Source organism: Hakea prostrata, chromosome 8 (genome assembly GCF_041222555.1).
Source record: "Hakea prostrata isolate BN-2017 chromosome 8, UWA_Hpros_2, whole genome shotgun sequence".
Classification (NCBI taxonomy): domain Eukaryota; kingdom Viridiplantae; phylum Streptophyta; class Magnoliopsida; order Proteales; family Proteaceae; genus Hakea; species Hakea prostrata.
Window position 1 is genome coordinate 34,616,341 of NC_142607.1, and position 19,046 is coordinate 34,635,386.

The 19,046-nt window shown below is 36.8% G+C and overlaps 1 protein-coding gene across 2 annotated transcripts in view; it reads right to left on the bottom strand.

Moving 5' to 3' along the window:
- The window catches only part of DPE2 (disproportionating enzyme 2), an 80,328-nt gene extending 71,465 nt beyond the window's left edge, over positions 1-8,863 (bottom strand). For both annotated transcript variants that reach the window (XM_089165056.1, XM_089165055.1), the window contains exon 1: positions 7,930-8,863. In XM_089165056.1, coding sequence (XP_089021182.1) covers positions 7,930-8,283 — 354 coding nt within the window. In that variant the 5' untranslated portion in view covers positions 8,284-8,863. The remainder of the gene's footprint in view (positions 1-7,929) is intronic.
- Between the last annotated feature and the right edge of the window lie 10,183 nt (positions 8,864-19,046).

Here is a 19,046-nt window from a genome sequence, read left to right on the forward strand (position 1 = left end):
CTAGATGTGAAGAATGCTTTCCTCCATAGCGATTTCAAAAGGAGGCATATATGGATGTGCTACTTGATTATGCTACCATTGAGACTCGTGAGAAAGTGTGCAAGCTGAAGAGAGCTTTATATAGGCAGAAGAAATCTCCTAGGGCTTGATTTGGGAGATTTTATAAAGCCATGATTTCCAATAGCTACACGTAGAGTAATGTAGATCACACCTTGTTCATTAAAAGAGATACTTCCCATACCATGATACTTATAGTCTAGGTGGATGATATTGTGATCACAGGTAGCAATGAGGAAGAGATTTCAGCCTCGAAGAAATTTATAGGGACCGAATTTAAAATTAAGGACATGGGGAAGCTTAGATACTTCCTAGGGTTGGAGTTGGCATATTCAGCTAGTGTTGTATCCCTCTCTCAAAAGAAGTATATTGTGGACCTATTGGAAGAAAATGGAATATTAGCGTATAAGCAAACAAAGACTCTTATTAAGCCTAACCTACACTTGAAGGCAAAAGAAGAAGAACCGGTGGACAAGACAAGGTATCAAAAGTTGGTGAGCAACTTGATCTATTTATCTCATACTAGAGTAGACATCACATTTGTAGTTAGTCTTGTTAGCATGTATATGCATGATTCATACTCCTTACTTGAATCTAGTGTACCGGATCTTGAGGTACTCAAAATATACTCCAAGAATAGGAAGTCTAATTTCAGCTCATGGACACTTGAAAATTAAGACATACACAAATCCAAATGGTTGCAGGGTGTCTGGATGATAGGAGATCTACCTTTGGATATTGTATGTAAGTAGGAGGTAACCTAGTGGCTTGGAAAAGCAAGAAATAGGCAGTGATTGCAAGGTCTAGTGTAGAGGTTGAATTTAGAGCAATTGCTCAGGGAATTTTGTGAGGTACTATGGCTAAAGGAGATGCTTCAAGAGCTTGGATCAGATTCAAAGACCCTATACAGCTATATTGAGATAGCAAATTAGTAACCAGTATAACCCACATTTCAGAACAGCATGACAAGACCAAGCATGTGGAGATTGACTAACATTTTATCAACGAAAAGATTGAGGCTAGACTGATTTGCATCACTTTTGTTACTTTGGACAATCATCAGCTGATGTGCTTACAAAGAGTTTGACACCAAGGCGTTCAATAATATCACTGGCAAGTTGGGCATGATAAATGTCTATGCTCCAACTTGAGGGGGAGTGTTGTAAGGTAGTAGTGGTAGTAGGTACTTTATTATTAAGGGTAGAACTCTATTATTAGGATCTTTTATTCTATTTTCTTTGTGATATTCCCACATTGGTAAGCTCTATTCTATTTTTGGCAAGTTACTTAGTATAAATAATGGCTCTGCTAAGTCTCTCCAACACAAGTCAAGATCTCACCAAATCTTACAACACAACTTAACTACCCCAGATCAAGCTCAAGTCTCAGGTAACCAAAACTCTACAGCAAGAAAGAAGTTGCTGAACCTACCAACAATTAAACCATTATATTCCACCAGGATCAAACTCTTATACTCAGTCACATACAATCTTCACATTTTCTTGCAGTTTAGTTTGAGATCCAGTTGGAAACGGGTGAGTCTCCAAATGGAAAAGGCAAAAGCATTTGATTCCACGTCTTTTTCCCTCCCTTTGTTTGAGCAGAGATATATATTATAAAAGTGCTGCAAGCTGCAGGTTAGTTATGAAATCTATGTGTTGCGAATCAGGAAAAATTGGTTTTTAGTCTTTCAGTTATGATGAATGTTTCTGGACAGTGCGATGAAATCATCTCCAAAAACTCGAAATCACAATGGGCAGCTGAATCTTTTGAAAGATACATTGAGGAACATAGAGATTGAAAAAATCACAGAAAGGAATTGGAAAACAATCATCTTGTGGGTTCCTTAGAATCAACTACCTGATTCACTTTATGTTTGCAACAGGTCCAAGATTTCTACTTTCAAAAATTTTAGAAGGATGAATTAGATCAAGGGATTTGCCCCCTCCAATAAGATATGGATTCTCAAGATCAAAACTGCTCCCTTTTATTTGTATAGGAATCAAGGGATCACCATCAATTCAATAAAAAAGGAGAACCTGGTGCCAAAGGCATCTATATAAGAAAAGTTCAAGGGACCAATTTCCCTACGCAGCCTTGCCCCAGAAATTTTTTCTGAGGGGCTGTTCCCATCAATTCATTCAAACATCCAATCGTGGGATATTATTGGGAAGCTCCATATTCACCAAAAATCAGAATGTTTCTTTGGAAATCTTTAGATGAATGGACGACAGTGAGGACCACGAGAGAGAGAGACAGAGGGTCTGATACTCTCTAGCTTTTTCTGGCACAGATATGTTGCATTTCCTCCAGCAGTAGAACTAGGCTGCTATATTGGCACCAATAATTTGCCGAACCTTCAGATCAAGTTAGAATTTGACACCGTAATAATCAGAAATTCATCCCCCCCCCCCCCCCCCCCAAAAAAAAATTAATAAAAAGAAGATAAAATCAACCAAAAAGAAGGAGGAATTATTAACTATTCAATTTTTTTTTATTTGGGGAAGAAAATTTCCCACTAATGTGTTCAGTTAGAACTCGGTGACCGGCAAAATCATGTGCCTGGGGTGATGGAGAAGGTCGGGCGGGGTTGGAAGGAAAGTGAGGTTGTAGCAGTGCAATGGTGGTTGTGGTGATTCTAGGGCTGCAAATCGATATGGAAAAGAAAAGATGAAGATGATATTGGCATTAGTGATATTCACTTAGCAGACGCTGCTCTAAGACATTACACAGAAGGGTAAAAGTATATTTTCCTCCCAAAAGCTAACGGTCCATTAATGGAATCCATCTTTGGGACCTAAATCTTAAATAGCCTATTCAGAGGGCGTGCATGAAATATGGGTCAAAACCAAAGGGGTGCAGATAAAACTCAAAAAAATCACTCCATCAAGTTTGAACACATTTTTTAGTTATTACCAATGTGCTGAAAATTGCTATTTTTATTAAGGTAAATGAAGAACCAACCAGATATTTTCCCATTCCAGACATAAATGCCCAAATATATAGTGCTATTTGAGCCTTGAACTATGGTACCCAGTTTCAAAGATTGACCTGCTCCTACATACTTTGGTGACTACCTGAATGACCCATTTTTCCGAGATATATGAAGGAAGCAAAGTGCTTAGGCCTGTCCATCACTGATCTTCTCAGTGGGAAGGGCGGGGGCAAACACAACCCAAACCAATGGATTGAGCCTCTTACCCAAGTGAAGAATGCCTCACGTTTTCTTGTAAGGTCAGTGTTAAATTTGGGGATTTTCAATTAGGGTTTCAGGCAAGAGTTTTGTTATGCTGTTTTCGGTGTTTTGAGAGGTCTCCATTGCAATCTATATAATGAAAGTTCTTTAGCTTCACTTGTGGATGTAGCACATCGCATTGGTGTGTGAACCACATTAAAACTTTGTTTTTTTTTTTTTTTTTTTCCCCATTTTGTTCATCATTTCTTAGTGTTCGTTCTGACATATTAGAACAATACAGACAACCAGCAGCCATCCCAAGCATCCCAAGCCAGTATCCTAAATGTCCATTTTCCTCAAGAACCCAATCTCTCCCCTGCAATGATGCCCCGCCCATCCCTCAAGCCCCTCTAGCCTTTCCCCTTCCTCCCCCGACAAGATTCTATTCACTTCGGTACCTATCAATCAAATGAATACCTGTACCTACTGGACCTACTACAAAGGCTCCTCACTAAACAGAGAAAGGAAGGGTTAAGATACTCATTACAAGGAACTCCCCCTAATTATTTTGGTCTGAAACTTAACCTGTGGAATAGCCATGGGTTCCTGATGAGCACATTTAAGTGTGAAATCTTAGGGCATAAAGCATGCATTTATACACAGAGGGAGACCTTGGGTTTTATGTGTGCAGATTTAGGACTTTTCAAGATTTAAGCAAATATTTGGAGTTTGGGCTTGAATCATGCATTTTACACACAAGAAGTTCATCAAACCAAAGCGAAAATGGGCCTAATCTGGAGCATGATGGACTAGAGATGTGTGATTATGGGCCAACTCCGAAATATTGAAGAGATAAAGACGACAAATTTGATCTACGGCTGAGATTTTAAATTAAATCTACAGAGATATTATTGAGAGAATCCAAATGGAAAAGAGTCCTTGCATATCTCAATATCTTATTTCCTATCTTGGATTTAATTAAAGAAAGAAAAAGAGGAAAAAGAATTATATTCAAAAAGGAAAAGAGGAAAAAGGTTCCTCTGTCATATAGAACCACCAATGTTTATTGGTCTCAAGTCCTAACACATAAGAGAAAAGACAACTAGTTGTTGCCCATCATATAAGAAATTGCAAATATGCTAAGTTCTTCTTTGTTAAAAACTTAAAATGTCAATGATACAAAAATACAGAACGCCTAAAATATGGATGTTACAATAAGAACAATTAACATTTATGAGTTAAGGATTTAGTTAAAAACCAATGGCATCAAATCATGTTCTGTCATTTAGATCCACCAATGTTTGTTGGTCTCAAGTTCTAACACATAAGAGAAAAGATGACTAGTTGTTGCCCATCATATAAGAAATAGCAAACTTGCTAAGTTCTTCTTTGTTAAAAGCTTAAAATGTCAATGATACAAAAATACAGAACGCCTAAAATATGCATTTTACAATGAGAACAATTATCATTTATGAGTTAAGGATTTAGTTAAAAACCAAAGGCATCAAGTTATGTTAGCATGATTTAAAAAAGAAGATGAATGGATAGTGAAGTTAAGACGAAACATTTTCAGCCATATCAAAAGGCTGGAACATTCCATGGCTAAGGACTTCACAACTTGGTAGTCACTCTGGCTCACATTCAATGGCAGTTTCTAATGCAAAGCTAACGTTAGGAAAATTTAGCCACAAACAACCCACAAAAATAGACAATAGAAGAAAAGGACCAAAATTACTAAGTCAGGGTTCAAGCAAAACCAACCAGAAAAACTACAATCATCCAGTTTCATATGCAGCTTGTGTATGAATCACAGCTATAAATATCACAAGAATCCAATGGTTCGATTGGGAGTTGTGAGGGTGTCACCAAATTAGAAACTTTTCTCCAAAATAGAAGCCTATTGTTGTACAGAAAACCAGCCAACTGATGGCTCCAATGGCCGAACTTCGATCAACCAGAAGACTTACGGAGGTGATGCTATGCTGCAAATTTGGTGCGCATGTGATGGTAGTCTTGTCAGATAAGGAGGTGGACTGAAAATAGAAAGTTTGTGTTTCAGGGTAGAATGAAGTAATGGATGGATAGATTAACAGATTGGAAGAAGATAGCGTGAGATGCAATGGAGGGCTAGAAACCCCAACAGGAGCTGCAAGATAGGGGGAAGAAGACAATCCAATTAAGTTTCCTCATTCATCCAACTAGGTAGCTTCAGAGTGAAATTAGTTTCAATTAACAGTCTCAGCAACAGAAACAACTTAGGAACAGTAACAGCAGCTTTTGTACAGAGAATAAGGTTAGGGGCAGGTGGATTTTGCCCTCAACAGAAAAGTTCCTTCAGCCCTACGGTTTAGCAGTTAACAGCAAGACCCCTTAAAGCTTGGAGCTTAGCCCTCTCAACTAGGACCTAGCTCTTCTTAGCCCTCTCAACTAGGACCTATCTCTTCTTAGCACTCACAATGGACAAAAGGTTCTTCGTGCTCAAAGCCAAATCTATTAATCAAGTCAATGAATCATAAGGTGGGCTCTTACCACCTGTCACAAATATGTAGAGAGCTCTATGACGTGCTCCCGAAGTAGCATGAAAATTCTAAGAATAGAAACTAACTTAGCTGAGAAAAAAGCTGATCCCAATACTAGAATGGAAACAAAATAATAGTATTTAGGACCCAGTAAAGTATAAATAAATAATATCCCAAATCCCCCACACAGACAAAATCAACCCCTCCAAAAATCCATGCATGAGGCCCCAAGAAATCTTCTGACATTTACCCACCAAGTCCCAAAGAAGGGCTGCAACACTGTCCACGTTAACAGTGTTTTGGCCTCTTTTTGGCCCTTCTAAAAGTCTACTAGGAAGGCTTAACCTAGTCCAGTTGGTCCTCTGAAGCTGCTTTAGTTCCAGGGTTTTTAATTCTACATCAGTTTCCATCCAACTGTAAGTATCCAATCCAAAAGCTTGAATTATTATGTGGACTCACAAGCATATGGGGGGACAGATGATCTCCTGGGACGTGGATTATTCTTCTAATGCCTGCCATAGTTCAATGACCTTAGGACTTAGAACACTTAATCGAAAAGCATCCCATGCTTTTCAATGAAGCACCACCATATTTCCAAATGTTCTAACATTGATAAGTAATATTCTTAGTAGAGAACTTCAATAAAGAGAAACTACTTGGGATCAAAGCAAAGCAACTTACAAGCCCCTGGAGTACTTATTATCCTTCACTTATGTTCTAGTTATCTCCATATCATTTGTCTTATCCAAGCAACCCTTTAAATTGTGGAATGCATACACAGTCTACCCTGCTGACTAAAGAATCTGAAAATAGCTAAGTAAAATATAACCTGACACATATAAAGTAAAAGAAACTTTGGTACTTCTCTTTTGTTATGTTCTGACCCGAATTCTTGTGCCCAATTTGGAAGACGGACCCGCACCAACATTTTTTTTTTTTGGGTGACCCGAAGGACCTATTTTCGGAGATCTATGGTAGAAGCAAAGGGTTGTGCCGATAGGCCCATGGCCGGAGTCCACCACTGATCTTAGTCTATGGAGGGGGTGTAGGGGCAAAGCCTCCGCTGTACAACACGACCCAACCAGATGGGTCAACCCGTTTTACCCAATTGGAGTCTACATATATGTATCTTATGTTCACCAACCACATCATTGAGAGATTTCGGATTTTCAAATTATGGTTTTGGGTGAGAGTTCTTGTAACGCTGTTACTTTTGGCGATTGGTTGTGAGATTTCCTTCTATTCCTATTCTACATAGTGAAAAAACTCTTCTTCGCCTATGGACGTAGCATACCACATTGGTGTATAAACCACGTTAGATCTTTGTGTGTTTTCGTTTTGTTTCTATTTCGATTTGCTATTTCTTCATGTTTGTTTTAACATCTTTATTATCAAGAACTATGACCTAACTTTCCTAAACACAATTTCAATCTTAAAAAGCAAATAAAATTTCTTAATCATTTAGCACTTCAATCACCTACATGAAGATAATAACTACACGATTGTGAAAGAAATAATAGACAAGTTCCTGCTAGCTTTCATCATTTAAAATTCATCAAAAACACAACAACAGAGAAAACAATGCAAGAAATCTAAATCAATTTCACACTATATCTGATAGGTCTTTCACAGTACTGCAATTAACAACCAACTTTACAAGCACCTGATGGAACCATTTCCATTCTTCTAGCTGTAGCTGACCACCACTATTAAAAATGTAAAAAACGGAGTTCATTATATACATTATTGACTAACATGAACAAATGAGTTCCTTGCTCAGATTCCTTTTCTACTTAATTTTCTTCGAATGCATGTGTGATGAGAACATAAAACTCTATCAGATAGCCCAAATGCAAACATAATGCAAAAATCAGAACGGATTACTATAAAACCAATTTACTCAAAAACTCAATAAGATTTAACAAAGTGCTCCTGTTACTAATATTCAAAGTTACCAAAACTGCAGCGGAACCAAAATCCTAGATGATGTTGACAAACAGGGAGCGAATGCTAATTGCACGCTCGATTATATATCTCTAATGGCTTCCAGAATTAGGTGAATAGATAAGCATTGTAGCAAAAAAAATTTGAGGAGCATCACAATTAACAGACAAACAAATTGTGTGTTTGTTGGGGGGAGGGGAAGAAAAGGACTACCGAATAAGATAAGAATTATACCTGCCAGAGATCACGAAGCTCCACCACCTCTCCACCGTCAAGAGCTTCTGGAAGTTGCAATTGGCGTTTCATCCCAGCCTCATATCTCAGAACATTTCTGCCATCGTCCACCAAATAATAATTGTACTGACATCCGAACCCGCTTGGAACCCCTATTCTTCCACTCCATATAAGCTCCCCACCTTCATGAGAAGGGCTCAAAAGGAGACCCTTCTTCACATTCCATGAACCAAGCACCGGTTCGGAGCCGCAGACTAGCAGACTCTGACCCCACTGAGTGTTGTAAGGGAGTCTGAAGCTCAAAACCACTGTTTTATTGGACTTTTTCCCCGACAACACACCCAGATTCACCATTTTTGCAGAAAATGAACTAGACCCAGATGAAAACTATCAAATCCACCACTTTGGAAGAATAAATTTATCAAATCTGGCAAAACCAAATATCAGAATTTTGTTAAGAGACTGAAACAGTGAGAACCAGATATGACGGATATCTGGACCAAGGGAAAGAATCAATCAGTTAAAATTGAGAAACCAACGAATCATTGACCATTCTGAGCGAAACCCAAATGAACAGCTTTCGAGAACTGAACAGAAAACTAGAAGAAAAGTACGATTTCAGGAAAAGCCCAGATAAAGTAAACCAGATATCGTCTTCACAAACAGAACTAGAAGTGAGATATTTTCCGTTTATGAACAAATGACGATTAGTTTCGGGGGGAAGGAAACAAAATAAATCAAGTGGGCTTCTGTTGCGGAGTGCAACTAACGAAAAGTAAATTGTCCAGTTGAACCTCTCATTGATTGAACGGAGGAGAAGAGGCGGAGTCACTATCGATCTATATGAATAATTTCAGTGCCTTTCTGTCCCTGAAGTGAAGCCCGTGAAGCTTCTGAATTCGCGGGTTCGTCTCACGAGAGAGTGACAGTTGGTGTGAAGCTGACTTTTTCATTTTCGATGCATTGGCGGGTTTATGTCCCTGGATCCAAACATCCAACATTAGCGGAATCCCGATAAAGATAATAGCAATACCGGTTCCACTATTCGTAACAGTTACTAAACAAACGAGACCGCAACGATATGGAACAATAATTTCATTTTTTTTTTTTTTTTTTTTTTATCAAACGAAAATTCATTGACTGTAACTGTAGAATCCACGGACAGAGAACAGGACAATCAGTCGGAGGCTCAATTGAAAGAGCTGATATTGCGAAGGACTCCGCCACATAGTTAGTGGACCTTGGAATGTAATGAAACCAGAGGTAGAGTCAGGATTTCACATAGAACACAATTTATACCTATTATCTTTATCATAAAAATTGTTCTCCAATTGGAAGCCCAAGTCTAGATATTTCACATATCGAAAAAAGCTCAAACAAAGAAAAAAATCAAAATTTCATAAAAGAAATGGGAAAGATTTCAAAAATTGTGGAGAAGAGGCCAACTGTTAATATTTCACACATAAAAATATAATTGTAGGGGAAATTTCAAAAAGTTGGAAGTAAAAAAAGGAAATTAAAAAGAAAAAGAATTAGCCCCCTGGCCCCAGAGGTCCATGATGAAAACTACAAGTGTGAAATTCCTCACAACCCTAACCCGAAAATTTATATTATAGGTTCGAAAATTTGAAGTGAAGGTAAAAAACAATTGTGAGCCATCTCATTTGAAACCATCGAATCTAACCTAGAACCAATGGATGTTGATGATGAAGATCCTATTATGGAAACCCTAATTGACTTTCCAAAAAGATGCAACTTGAATGATGATGAACTTGGTAGATGGACTATGAGTGCAATGTTAATACAAGTGAAAAGTCCTATAGAACCAAATAAGAATTCTTTCATAAGTTGAAAAAGGACCCTAGAGGAGCTTGTGGCTTTCAGAGACCCAATAAAAACCAATTTTTGACCAAAAGGTATTGGTTGCTCAATTGTCTTGGTTGCCCTAAGCGACCAAAGCTTCCCCGAGACAGATTTAGTATTTTTGGAAATTAGGTTTCTAATGCCTTATATATTCAAACTTCGATCTAATTCGAGCTACTTTGTCTTTAAGCTTGTGGAGAATGTGAGAAGAACCCTAGAGCACTCTCTCCAAGGCCAAGGAAGATCCCCAAGCATCCGTGAGAGTTTCCTCCTTCGAATCTTCTTCTCTTCTTATTCAAGGTTAGTAATCGCTCTCATTCTCTCTAGTTCTGTTCTCTCTTTAGTTTCTACCCATTATTGTGATTGTGAGAAGGATCTTATGCTACTATAATAAACCATTCTTCTATCCTCACATAGTCTTAAAGTGAATCTCCATTCACTCTATCCTTTCTATGGACAACACAGTATGAGTTCAGTAAAAGCCTAGCTTGACTATCATGATTGTTTTTCCGTTTAGTCTAACTGATTTCTAATCCATGCTAGATCTATTCCTAGGTTATTTCCTAATCATGATCTAATGTTTTCTTATTCCTAGAATAAATTCCCATTCACTCTAGTTTATCTGTGAAATCTATGGATTAAGTCCATTATGTGAATTGTTAGATCTTCTTTTCGATGACCATAATGCTTAGATAATGAAAGATAGTCTCCTTATACATTTTCAGAATTTTCCTATTAATTTTGAAGTGTTTGGAACACAAACGATGAGTTTCCGATCAAAGTTGTGGTTTTCTGTCTGTACACAAAATGCTTGGTCGATTGCCTTGGTTGCCCCAAGCAACCAAGGGGTCCTGTGACAACAAAGTTGCTCTGTTTGACCCCATTTCATCTTCGATCTTTTAGGATTTGTTCCTAATACTAAATCCTTGTATGATTAGGGTTTCTTTGGTAATTTTGGACCTACTTTTTTATCTTTTCTCTGGAGTATTCAAATCAAGCTTAAGGTGAGTATGTTCACTCACAATTAACATAATTGCAATCTTCATTATGTTAGAGCTTGTATGCATGATTTAACTAATGTCTTAGGACTTATTCATTATTGTTATATCTCTGTAATTTCAGAATGTGATTTATATGTTGATTTGCATACTTGTAAGAATGTGATTGGTTTTATTTTGAATGGATCATGATATGATGTGTGTTTTGGAATCATATTGAGATGTGATTGTCTAGGTTTCAACTGTGGAATGGGGAATGCCCTTTTGGTATTTCTGTCTTGGGACACCGGTGGAGGTGGTATGGGACGCATTCTTGTGGTTTCCCTTGATGTTTTCCATAATTACTGGATGTCATACTTAAGACTTGTCTAGATGTATTTGGCTAAGAAACCCTATCATATCTCAGCCTATCAGTGTGGGTATTGAGGCCGAGTGATCCGTGGCAACAATGGGGATTGTAGGGGCTCAAGACCGGTATCCAATCCATGAGATGACGCAATCACATTGTGGGGGCCATTCATTAGTAGGGTCACACATAATAAACCCTGGGTCATGGGTGCTCAAGACCGGTAGACAACCCATGAGAGAACATTAGAGATTCCCGTTTATTATATGTGGATGACCAATAGGGTTAATAGTCCATAGTCCGAGTTGGTTGGAGCCATAGGATATGATGACTCTAGGGAGAAAGGTACTGGAATGGATTGCCTGGGGCACAGAAGGGAAGTATCCGACTCCGAGGTTGATACAACTCAATGGATGACTTGCATTGGGCTAGGTATAACCCTGATATGCACCAAAACTCATACCAATGGTGGAGTGATACCAATGGTGGAGGAGAGTGGTTGTGAAATCCCCATAATTTCTAACCCATTAACCCATTATTTTAGGACCACGAACCCCGGCCTCGAGTGGGAGACAACCATGGGCCATTCGAATCAAGCCCAAAGATTCTAAAGTGGATCCAATGCGAGTGGATGAACCTTGTGATGACTTGTCATCTCTCCTAGATTTTAAGAGGAGAGAGAAGATCAATCACGACAACGCTAAAAGACGATTTTGGCACGTTCGTAGACCAACGATGGAGGGTCCAATCGACAAGGTAAATATATCCAAATTTAGATAATTGAAAGACCTTTCATTCAAGCCAAAAATCACAGGAATCGGACCCGGATGGGAGTCCAAACATGGACTGGTTAAGTGGACCGGTTGGGTGATTCAACTGCCTTGACCAACTGCCCCCCCCTCAGTGACCGGTCAAAATCGGGAATTCGGGTTTAAAAACCCTATTTTATGTTTCAACTCACCTCTAAATGCATTTTTTAATGCTAGAGTAGGGCTGAGTCTTGGGGAAGAGGTGAAACCAAGCAGAAGAGTAGATTTCATCCACCCAAGGTGCTTTGTGACCCAGATCATCGAAAAAGTAAGAATCCTTCAAACACTCTTCTTTAAATATAGGTTTGTGGGGGTTTCTTCACATTGAATGTTGGATTTTGGTAGTTGAAGCATGTTAGGTATATTGAATGCTCATAAATAGATGTACGTATGCTTCCCTCTAGTTTGTAAGTTGTTTGTGTGAATCGTTGGGAATGATTTCGCATTTTGGCTCTCAAAGACGCCCACAAGCACTTGCAAGAGCCAAATTTGGGCCTTTTTATTTAGAACAAATTGGGTTAAATTGATGGTACCCTTAGGACCCTATTGCTGCCAATTAGAAATTCCCAAAGTTTCGTTTCAATTTGATTTTGAATCGGTGGCGAAATATTGACTTTTTGCCAAAACTAGGTTGAGAATGGCGGGTTTGAACCCATATGACTGATTGGGTTTTATTGGGTGATTTTGGGAACTCTTTGAAACTATATTAACTTCTAATTAGTATCTATTAGTTCTCTTACATGATTAGGATATTTTTGAGTATAATCATTGACACTTGTGAATGAATTTGTGACTTTGAAGAACAAGAATCAAGTTGGAAGGTGAGGAATGACTAACCATTTTTTGTATTATTAAGTATTGCGATTTAGTGATATAAATTACTTTAAATTGATATCTATCATGATATGCTTGTGTGTGACTTTGCGTGAACGATATGAGAATGGATGATATTGAATGAGATTATTCCTCTTATTTTATTTTATTTTATCAACTAGGGTTGTGGGTTCACCCATTACCCTAATGACCTTATGTGATTGCATTTAGACCAACAACATGAATGATATGTGTTTACAAGTGTTGGGCTAGGAATCCCTATGAAAACTACTACCCTTCCGGTAGGGGTATTGAAGCCGGTTAACCCATGATGCCAGTGGCTAGGTCTTGTATGTCAAGCAGGCCCACACTGTCATCATCATTTGGTAGAATTGCATATATTAGGTAAGGGCTCATTGGCACTCAAGATCGGTAAGCAACTCATGAGAGGACATGGAGAGCATTATGTCCATTATAGGTGGATGGCAATTGGGTTAAGGCATGGGATCCAACAGATGTCTTCCGTTGAGGATTCCATTTATAGGTGGGAAGGTATCGAACAAAAGGGCACTAGGCATAAGGGGAGATACTGGACCATATGTAGTACAAGACCATAGGACCTTGCATTGGGCCTAGGTGACAGTAGGGTTGCATATGTTAGGGTTGGGCTTATGGACGTCCAAGGAACGGACCGGGTGTCGTGAGGAGTCATGAGAGCATTCCGCCCCCAACAATATGTGGATGACCATAGGGTTATAGAATGAAGTCCAATAGCGGTAGCCAGTCCGTGAGGATTCTCATTCCTAAGTTGCGAAGGATACTGAACCGAGTTGGTTGGTGCCATAAGAGATGTATCTGGACTTCATGTAGACATGTTACCTGTATGACCTTGCATTGGATTAGAAACCCCGACATGCGCCAGTACTCATTGCCAATGGTCGTGGTGAGAGAATGTTGACTTAACCCCAGCCATGGTTTGAGAGCTAGGTGTGGACTTTCCATTTTACCCAGGATCCCTACAAAGGTAACCAGTCCTTGCCGGATCAAAGTGACTAGACCTACCCAGAGGAGGGCTGGTGTATATTTTAAAGCATGTCAACTGTTAGAGACTTGCATAGTTAGATCTAGCAGCATTCATACTTTGCACTCATACATATCATATATGCACTTTTGATTTGTTGGACATATGGATGGGAATTGTTATTGTTCTTACTGAGTTCTCCAGAACTCACTCCTTTATTTGTATATGTTTTATTAGTCTGTGCAAATGGAGGAAATGTGTCGGAAGATGGATTGGTTTCCTATGAAGGAACCTTCCTGTATGAAGAAAATGTGGCACCGACAATGGGAAATGGAGATAGCCTGTGCGGGAGCTCTTGTAAGTGCATGGAATGCGCTTATCGCACCCATTGATGGCGGAGAAGATAAGTTGCCAGACAGTTTGCTCACCGTTTAGAGGAGAATTGGAGGACCCCTCATCTTGTTAAACTTGAGCCTAAGTTTTTAGCCTTAGAAAAAGAAACTGGAAAGAAAATAATTTAACTCTTTTTGAATTGCTTCCGCTAAACTCGTATTCTTTTGATTTATTATTCTTTCATTAATTATTTTATTGGAGTATTTGGACTCCTGTAATCCTTTAATTCATTAATTGAACTATTATGGCTCTTGATTGTCTTTATTTGTATTTATTATTGTTGATAGACTAAAACCATAGATCCTGTGAATGATCACTCCCACGGGTTGTCGGGCGGATAACCGAGACCGACGGGTGGGGTGTGACAAAAAGTGAATTGGGTTTTCGGTATTTTTGTTTTAACACTAGCTAAGTATATAGACTCTATAATAGTTTTGTGGGTGTTGGAGAAATAATAGGGTTCAATTCACCAAATGCTCCTAGGTTGTTTTTCAAGCATTTTCGAGGTTTTAAACTTTGTATGATGTTTTTCAATTTGAATGAATATATTTTTTTATTAGGGATAATTACTGTTGCCCCCTTGTAGTTTGATTTTATTACTAATAAAACCCTGTGTTTTACGAAATTACTATTGCCCCCTTTCCTTATAATGGTGTTAAGTAGCCATTAAGTTTGAATATGTAATGTCAAATTTGCCCTTCATTAAAATTAAGAAATCAAAAGATGATGCTATCCCATTTATAAAAACCAGATTAAATGTCAATTTCACCCTAAACTTCATTTATTTTGAATTAATGAAATAGGCAAAATCCAAAATCCAATTTGGTTTCCCACCTTACAAAAATTCATTTATTTTGAATTAAAGAAATGGGCAAAATCCAAATCCGATTTGGTTTCCCGCCTTCACTAAGCTTCATTTATTTTGAATTAAAGAAATGGGAGAATCCGAATTCAATTTGGTTTTCCACCTTCACTAAACTTCATTTATTTTGAATTAAAGAAATGAGCAAAATCAAAATCCAATTTGGTTTTCCACCTTCACTAAACTTCATTTATTTTGAAAATATTTTAGGTGACATTCAGTTTCCAATTTGAGTTGAATTCGATTTTCCTTCTTTTTCGGTTTCTATTTAAGTTTTATTCAATCATTCTTTTTTATTTGGTGGTTTTTTTTTGAGAATAAAAAGGATTATAGTTATTTTTTCTCCACAGTTAATTAAGGGTACTACTGTAACTTGACAAAAGAGTAAATAAGTAAAGAGATAAGCATAAGGGTATTTGGGGGGGGGGGTTTTTGAGAAAATATAAAAATGCCACATCATCAGTAAACTAATAGAACTTAACGGTAGGGGGGCAATAGTAATTGTAAACAAAGTTAAATGTTAGATTAATAATTTTGAAAAGTACAGGGGATACAGTAGTAATAAAATAAAGTAGAGGGGGCAATAATAATTATCCCTTTTTATTATTATAAATTAAAAAAAAAAAAATAAAATTCTCAACTTATTTGCAAAAGTAAGGCTTCTACAAACTCATCATTGGAACTCAGATGAATTATGTTGTACATTTATCTTTATATTTTGTTGCTTGGTGATATAATGACATAGTTAAAGTGATGCACATGGGTAGCACCTAGGGTACCCCAAGGTCTCGGACTCGGAACAAGTTAAAATTTTATTGGGAATTTCGGAATGAGCCTGTGAGCAAGGCAACTGTGTTTCAATGACTAATATCGTTTCTTTGCGTTTTTGAGGGTTTTTTAAGCATTTTTCTATTTTCATAGATATTTTCATAAATTTATATTTTTCATTTTAGCTACGTTTTAGGTTTTTTTTTTTTTTTTTTTTTTGCATCCTATAAAACTTGGGTCATTTGTAGACTTTGTTTGTCATAGCTTTGAAGGAGCTGATATTGTTCATTTTGTTAAGTACTTTTGAAAGACAAAATTAATTTTTATTAATCCAATTTTTTGTTTGGCCTTATTTTCTTTGTCATTTGACATCATAAAGCCTTGACTAAGAAGCACACTATCATTGACATGTATGATGATCTAATTCAATCTTAAATTGTATTTATATAAAATGTATTAACTCATGGCAAATCATATTTATATAAAATGTATTTTACTCATGCCATGAGTTTTAAACATTGACTATAGATAAAGCCTACTTGTCACAAAAAAAAAGATAATTAACAATTTAATATTTGTTAGACTACAAATATATTTATGTTCACCTATAGAAAAACATTAAAATCTACAAATATCTTTATCAGGAATTTTATAATATTGTGTTATATATTTACTAAATAGAGTAGAGGTTAATCTTTCACTATTCATAATTGATGGTTTTTCCAATACTTGGACCATAACTATGTTAACAACTAGGAATTATAATCATTAAAAAAAAAAAATCATGTATACTTATTTTACTATAAGAATATTTAAATCTTTTTTAGATAAGCAAAAAAATAATAATATTAAAGCTTTGTGAAGCAATACATTGCAGAATCGTGCATCTTTTTTCTCCATAGAAAATTTTATATCAAAATGAATCAAACAAAATTAAGTTTTTACACATCAAAAGGTAAAGAAACATTAATTGAGAACTTGGATGCTATTCATAGGATATCATATAATAGTGGATTTTTTTTTTTTTTATATAAAAAAAAATTTTCTTAAAAATTTTTTTTTTTCCTCTTTTGGTGAAAAAAAGAAAAAAAAAAAAATTTTTTTGGGAAAAAAAAAAAAATATTTTTTTAAAAAAAAAAAAAAAAAAAAATATTTTTTTAATAAAAAAAATAAAAAAATAAAAAAAAGGGGAATTTTTTTTTATTTTTTTTTTTTTTTTTTTGGTCCCTCGCTTTTTTTTGGGGGGGGGGTGGTTTGGGTTGGTGGATCTTGGAGCTTTTTAAGGGGTGCATTTTGTTCATCATCTCTGTGAAACCAATTATTGTGTTGATTTTTAGGCCAAGTTTGTTCAATGTGCCCATGAATTTCATCTTGATGTTGCTGCCCTCCTCATGGCACTGTCTTCCCTTGTTTAAGACGATGTCATTGGGAGAAAATATTACTATATGTATATTATTTATTCATTAATGTATATCACATTTTTCTCCACAAAAAAGAAAAGGATAAATGAGAAGTTACAACCTTATGTTGGCTACCCTTTATAGCCTTATCTACAAGTTATTTAATTTACAACCTAGATCATCTCCGCTAACATTTAATCACAAGAATCGATCTCCCACCATTTTATGGGTGTATAGCAAACACCTTTTGAGGTGATACCTAACTGTCCATGGATAAATTGACACTAATTATTAGATGCCATTAGAGAAGATCTTGATTATTTAATCAATATAATATTTTTTTTTGGTTGGTGGGGGGGGGGGGACAGGGGAATATTTGAAAGAAGAGGGAGGGATGGATATAGTAGCAGTATATTGTAAGCCATCATCTTATGTGCCAATCTTTCTAACCCCCACCTTAGCTTAACCAATAACAAAAAATAAAATAAAATCCTCAAAGTGATTCTCTTACCTATCAAATGGAGGAATAGGGGAGGGATAGTAGGTTAATATAACAATTTTAGTATATTGTATGCCTAAGTATTCAACAAACACTAAGAAATAACATAGAGAAATTAAAAGAAATCAAAGTGACATGAAGATTTAATGTGATTCACAAACTAACATGACGTGCTCCATGTATGGGCAAAGAAGAAATTTCACTGGATGTGAAAGAATATTACAATGGAGATCTATCAAAAGCATCCAACAAAACATTGCAAACTCACCCAAAACCAAAGTCAAGCATCCCCAAATCTCATAATGAATTAACAAGAAAACTTGAGGGACGTATATGTAGTATTATACATGATTGGTTAAATGAGTCAAGGTCGTACTGTTACACCCCACCCAGCCGGAACTGGTCATATTTGAATACCCGTGGGGGTAATACACCACAAGACCTAGGTTCAGTGACAACTCCATACAACATATGATATAGCATAATTAAAAGGACAAGAATAAATCAAGTTTAAATATACAGTTATCAAATCGGAATTATCAATAAGTTACAATCATCCATTACTTCAAATCAAAAGTTGTAACATCATAGTTTTGAAAAGAAAAGAGGATAGTTTCTTTGCAGCAGAATTATCTAAGAGTTTCCCTACTAGGAACCAAAACCATAAGAACAATCTAGACACAGGCATGAAGCGTCATGCGCATCCACTTCTTCTCCGGTTGCTCCCTCAAGAAAGTCTATCAACGATAAATCCTCCACTTGGAAGGAGTCCTCATAAATTGCAGTGTATTCTAATAGAAACAGACATATAAAATGAATGAGTTCAACAGAACTCATTGAGGTCAACTCAACATCATATCATGCATTCGTTCACAAGATTTCACACCACACAGACACACATATTGCATGAATATCAATAATGTAATTCATGATAATGATATAATATATGAATGGTTATTGATATTATGCTCCTAATTCTATCATGAAGTCTTTTATAGTAGACACGCATTATATCACACACCAGTCTCCTTTGGGCGGTCTCATTCACTCTCCCTCAACAAGAGATGTCTATTGGGTTCTTCGCGGTTGTTGTGTCAAGTCACATCAATTTGTGGCTGGGTTATAAATCACCACTCTCTCACATCACTATTTGGCATGAGAACTGGCACGTGTCAATGATTACTCTAGGCCCAATGTACAATCATACGGTCTCATACTACATATGATCCAGATACTTCCCCTTATGACACCGACCAACTTGGTTTAGTATCCTTTTCTACTAGATGTTCATATCCTATGGCATCAACAACTTGGACTACGTTGACCCTTAACCCTATTGGGCATC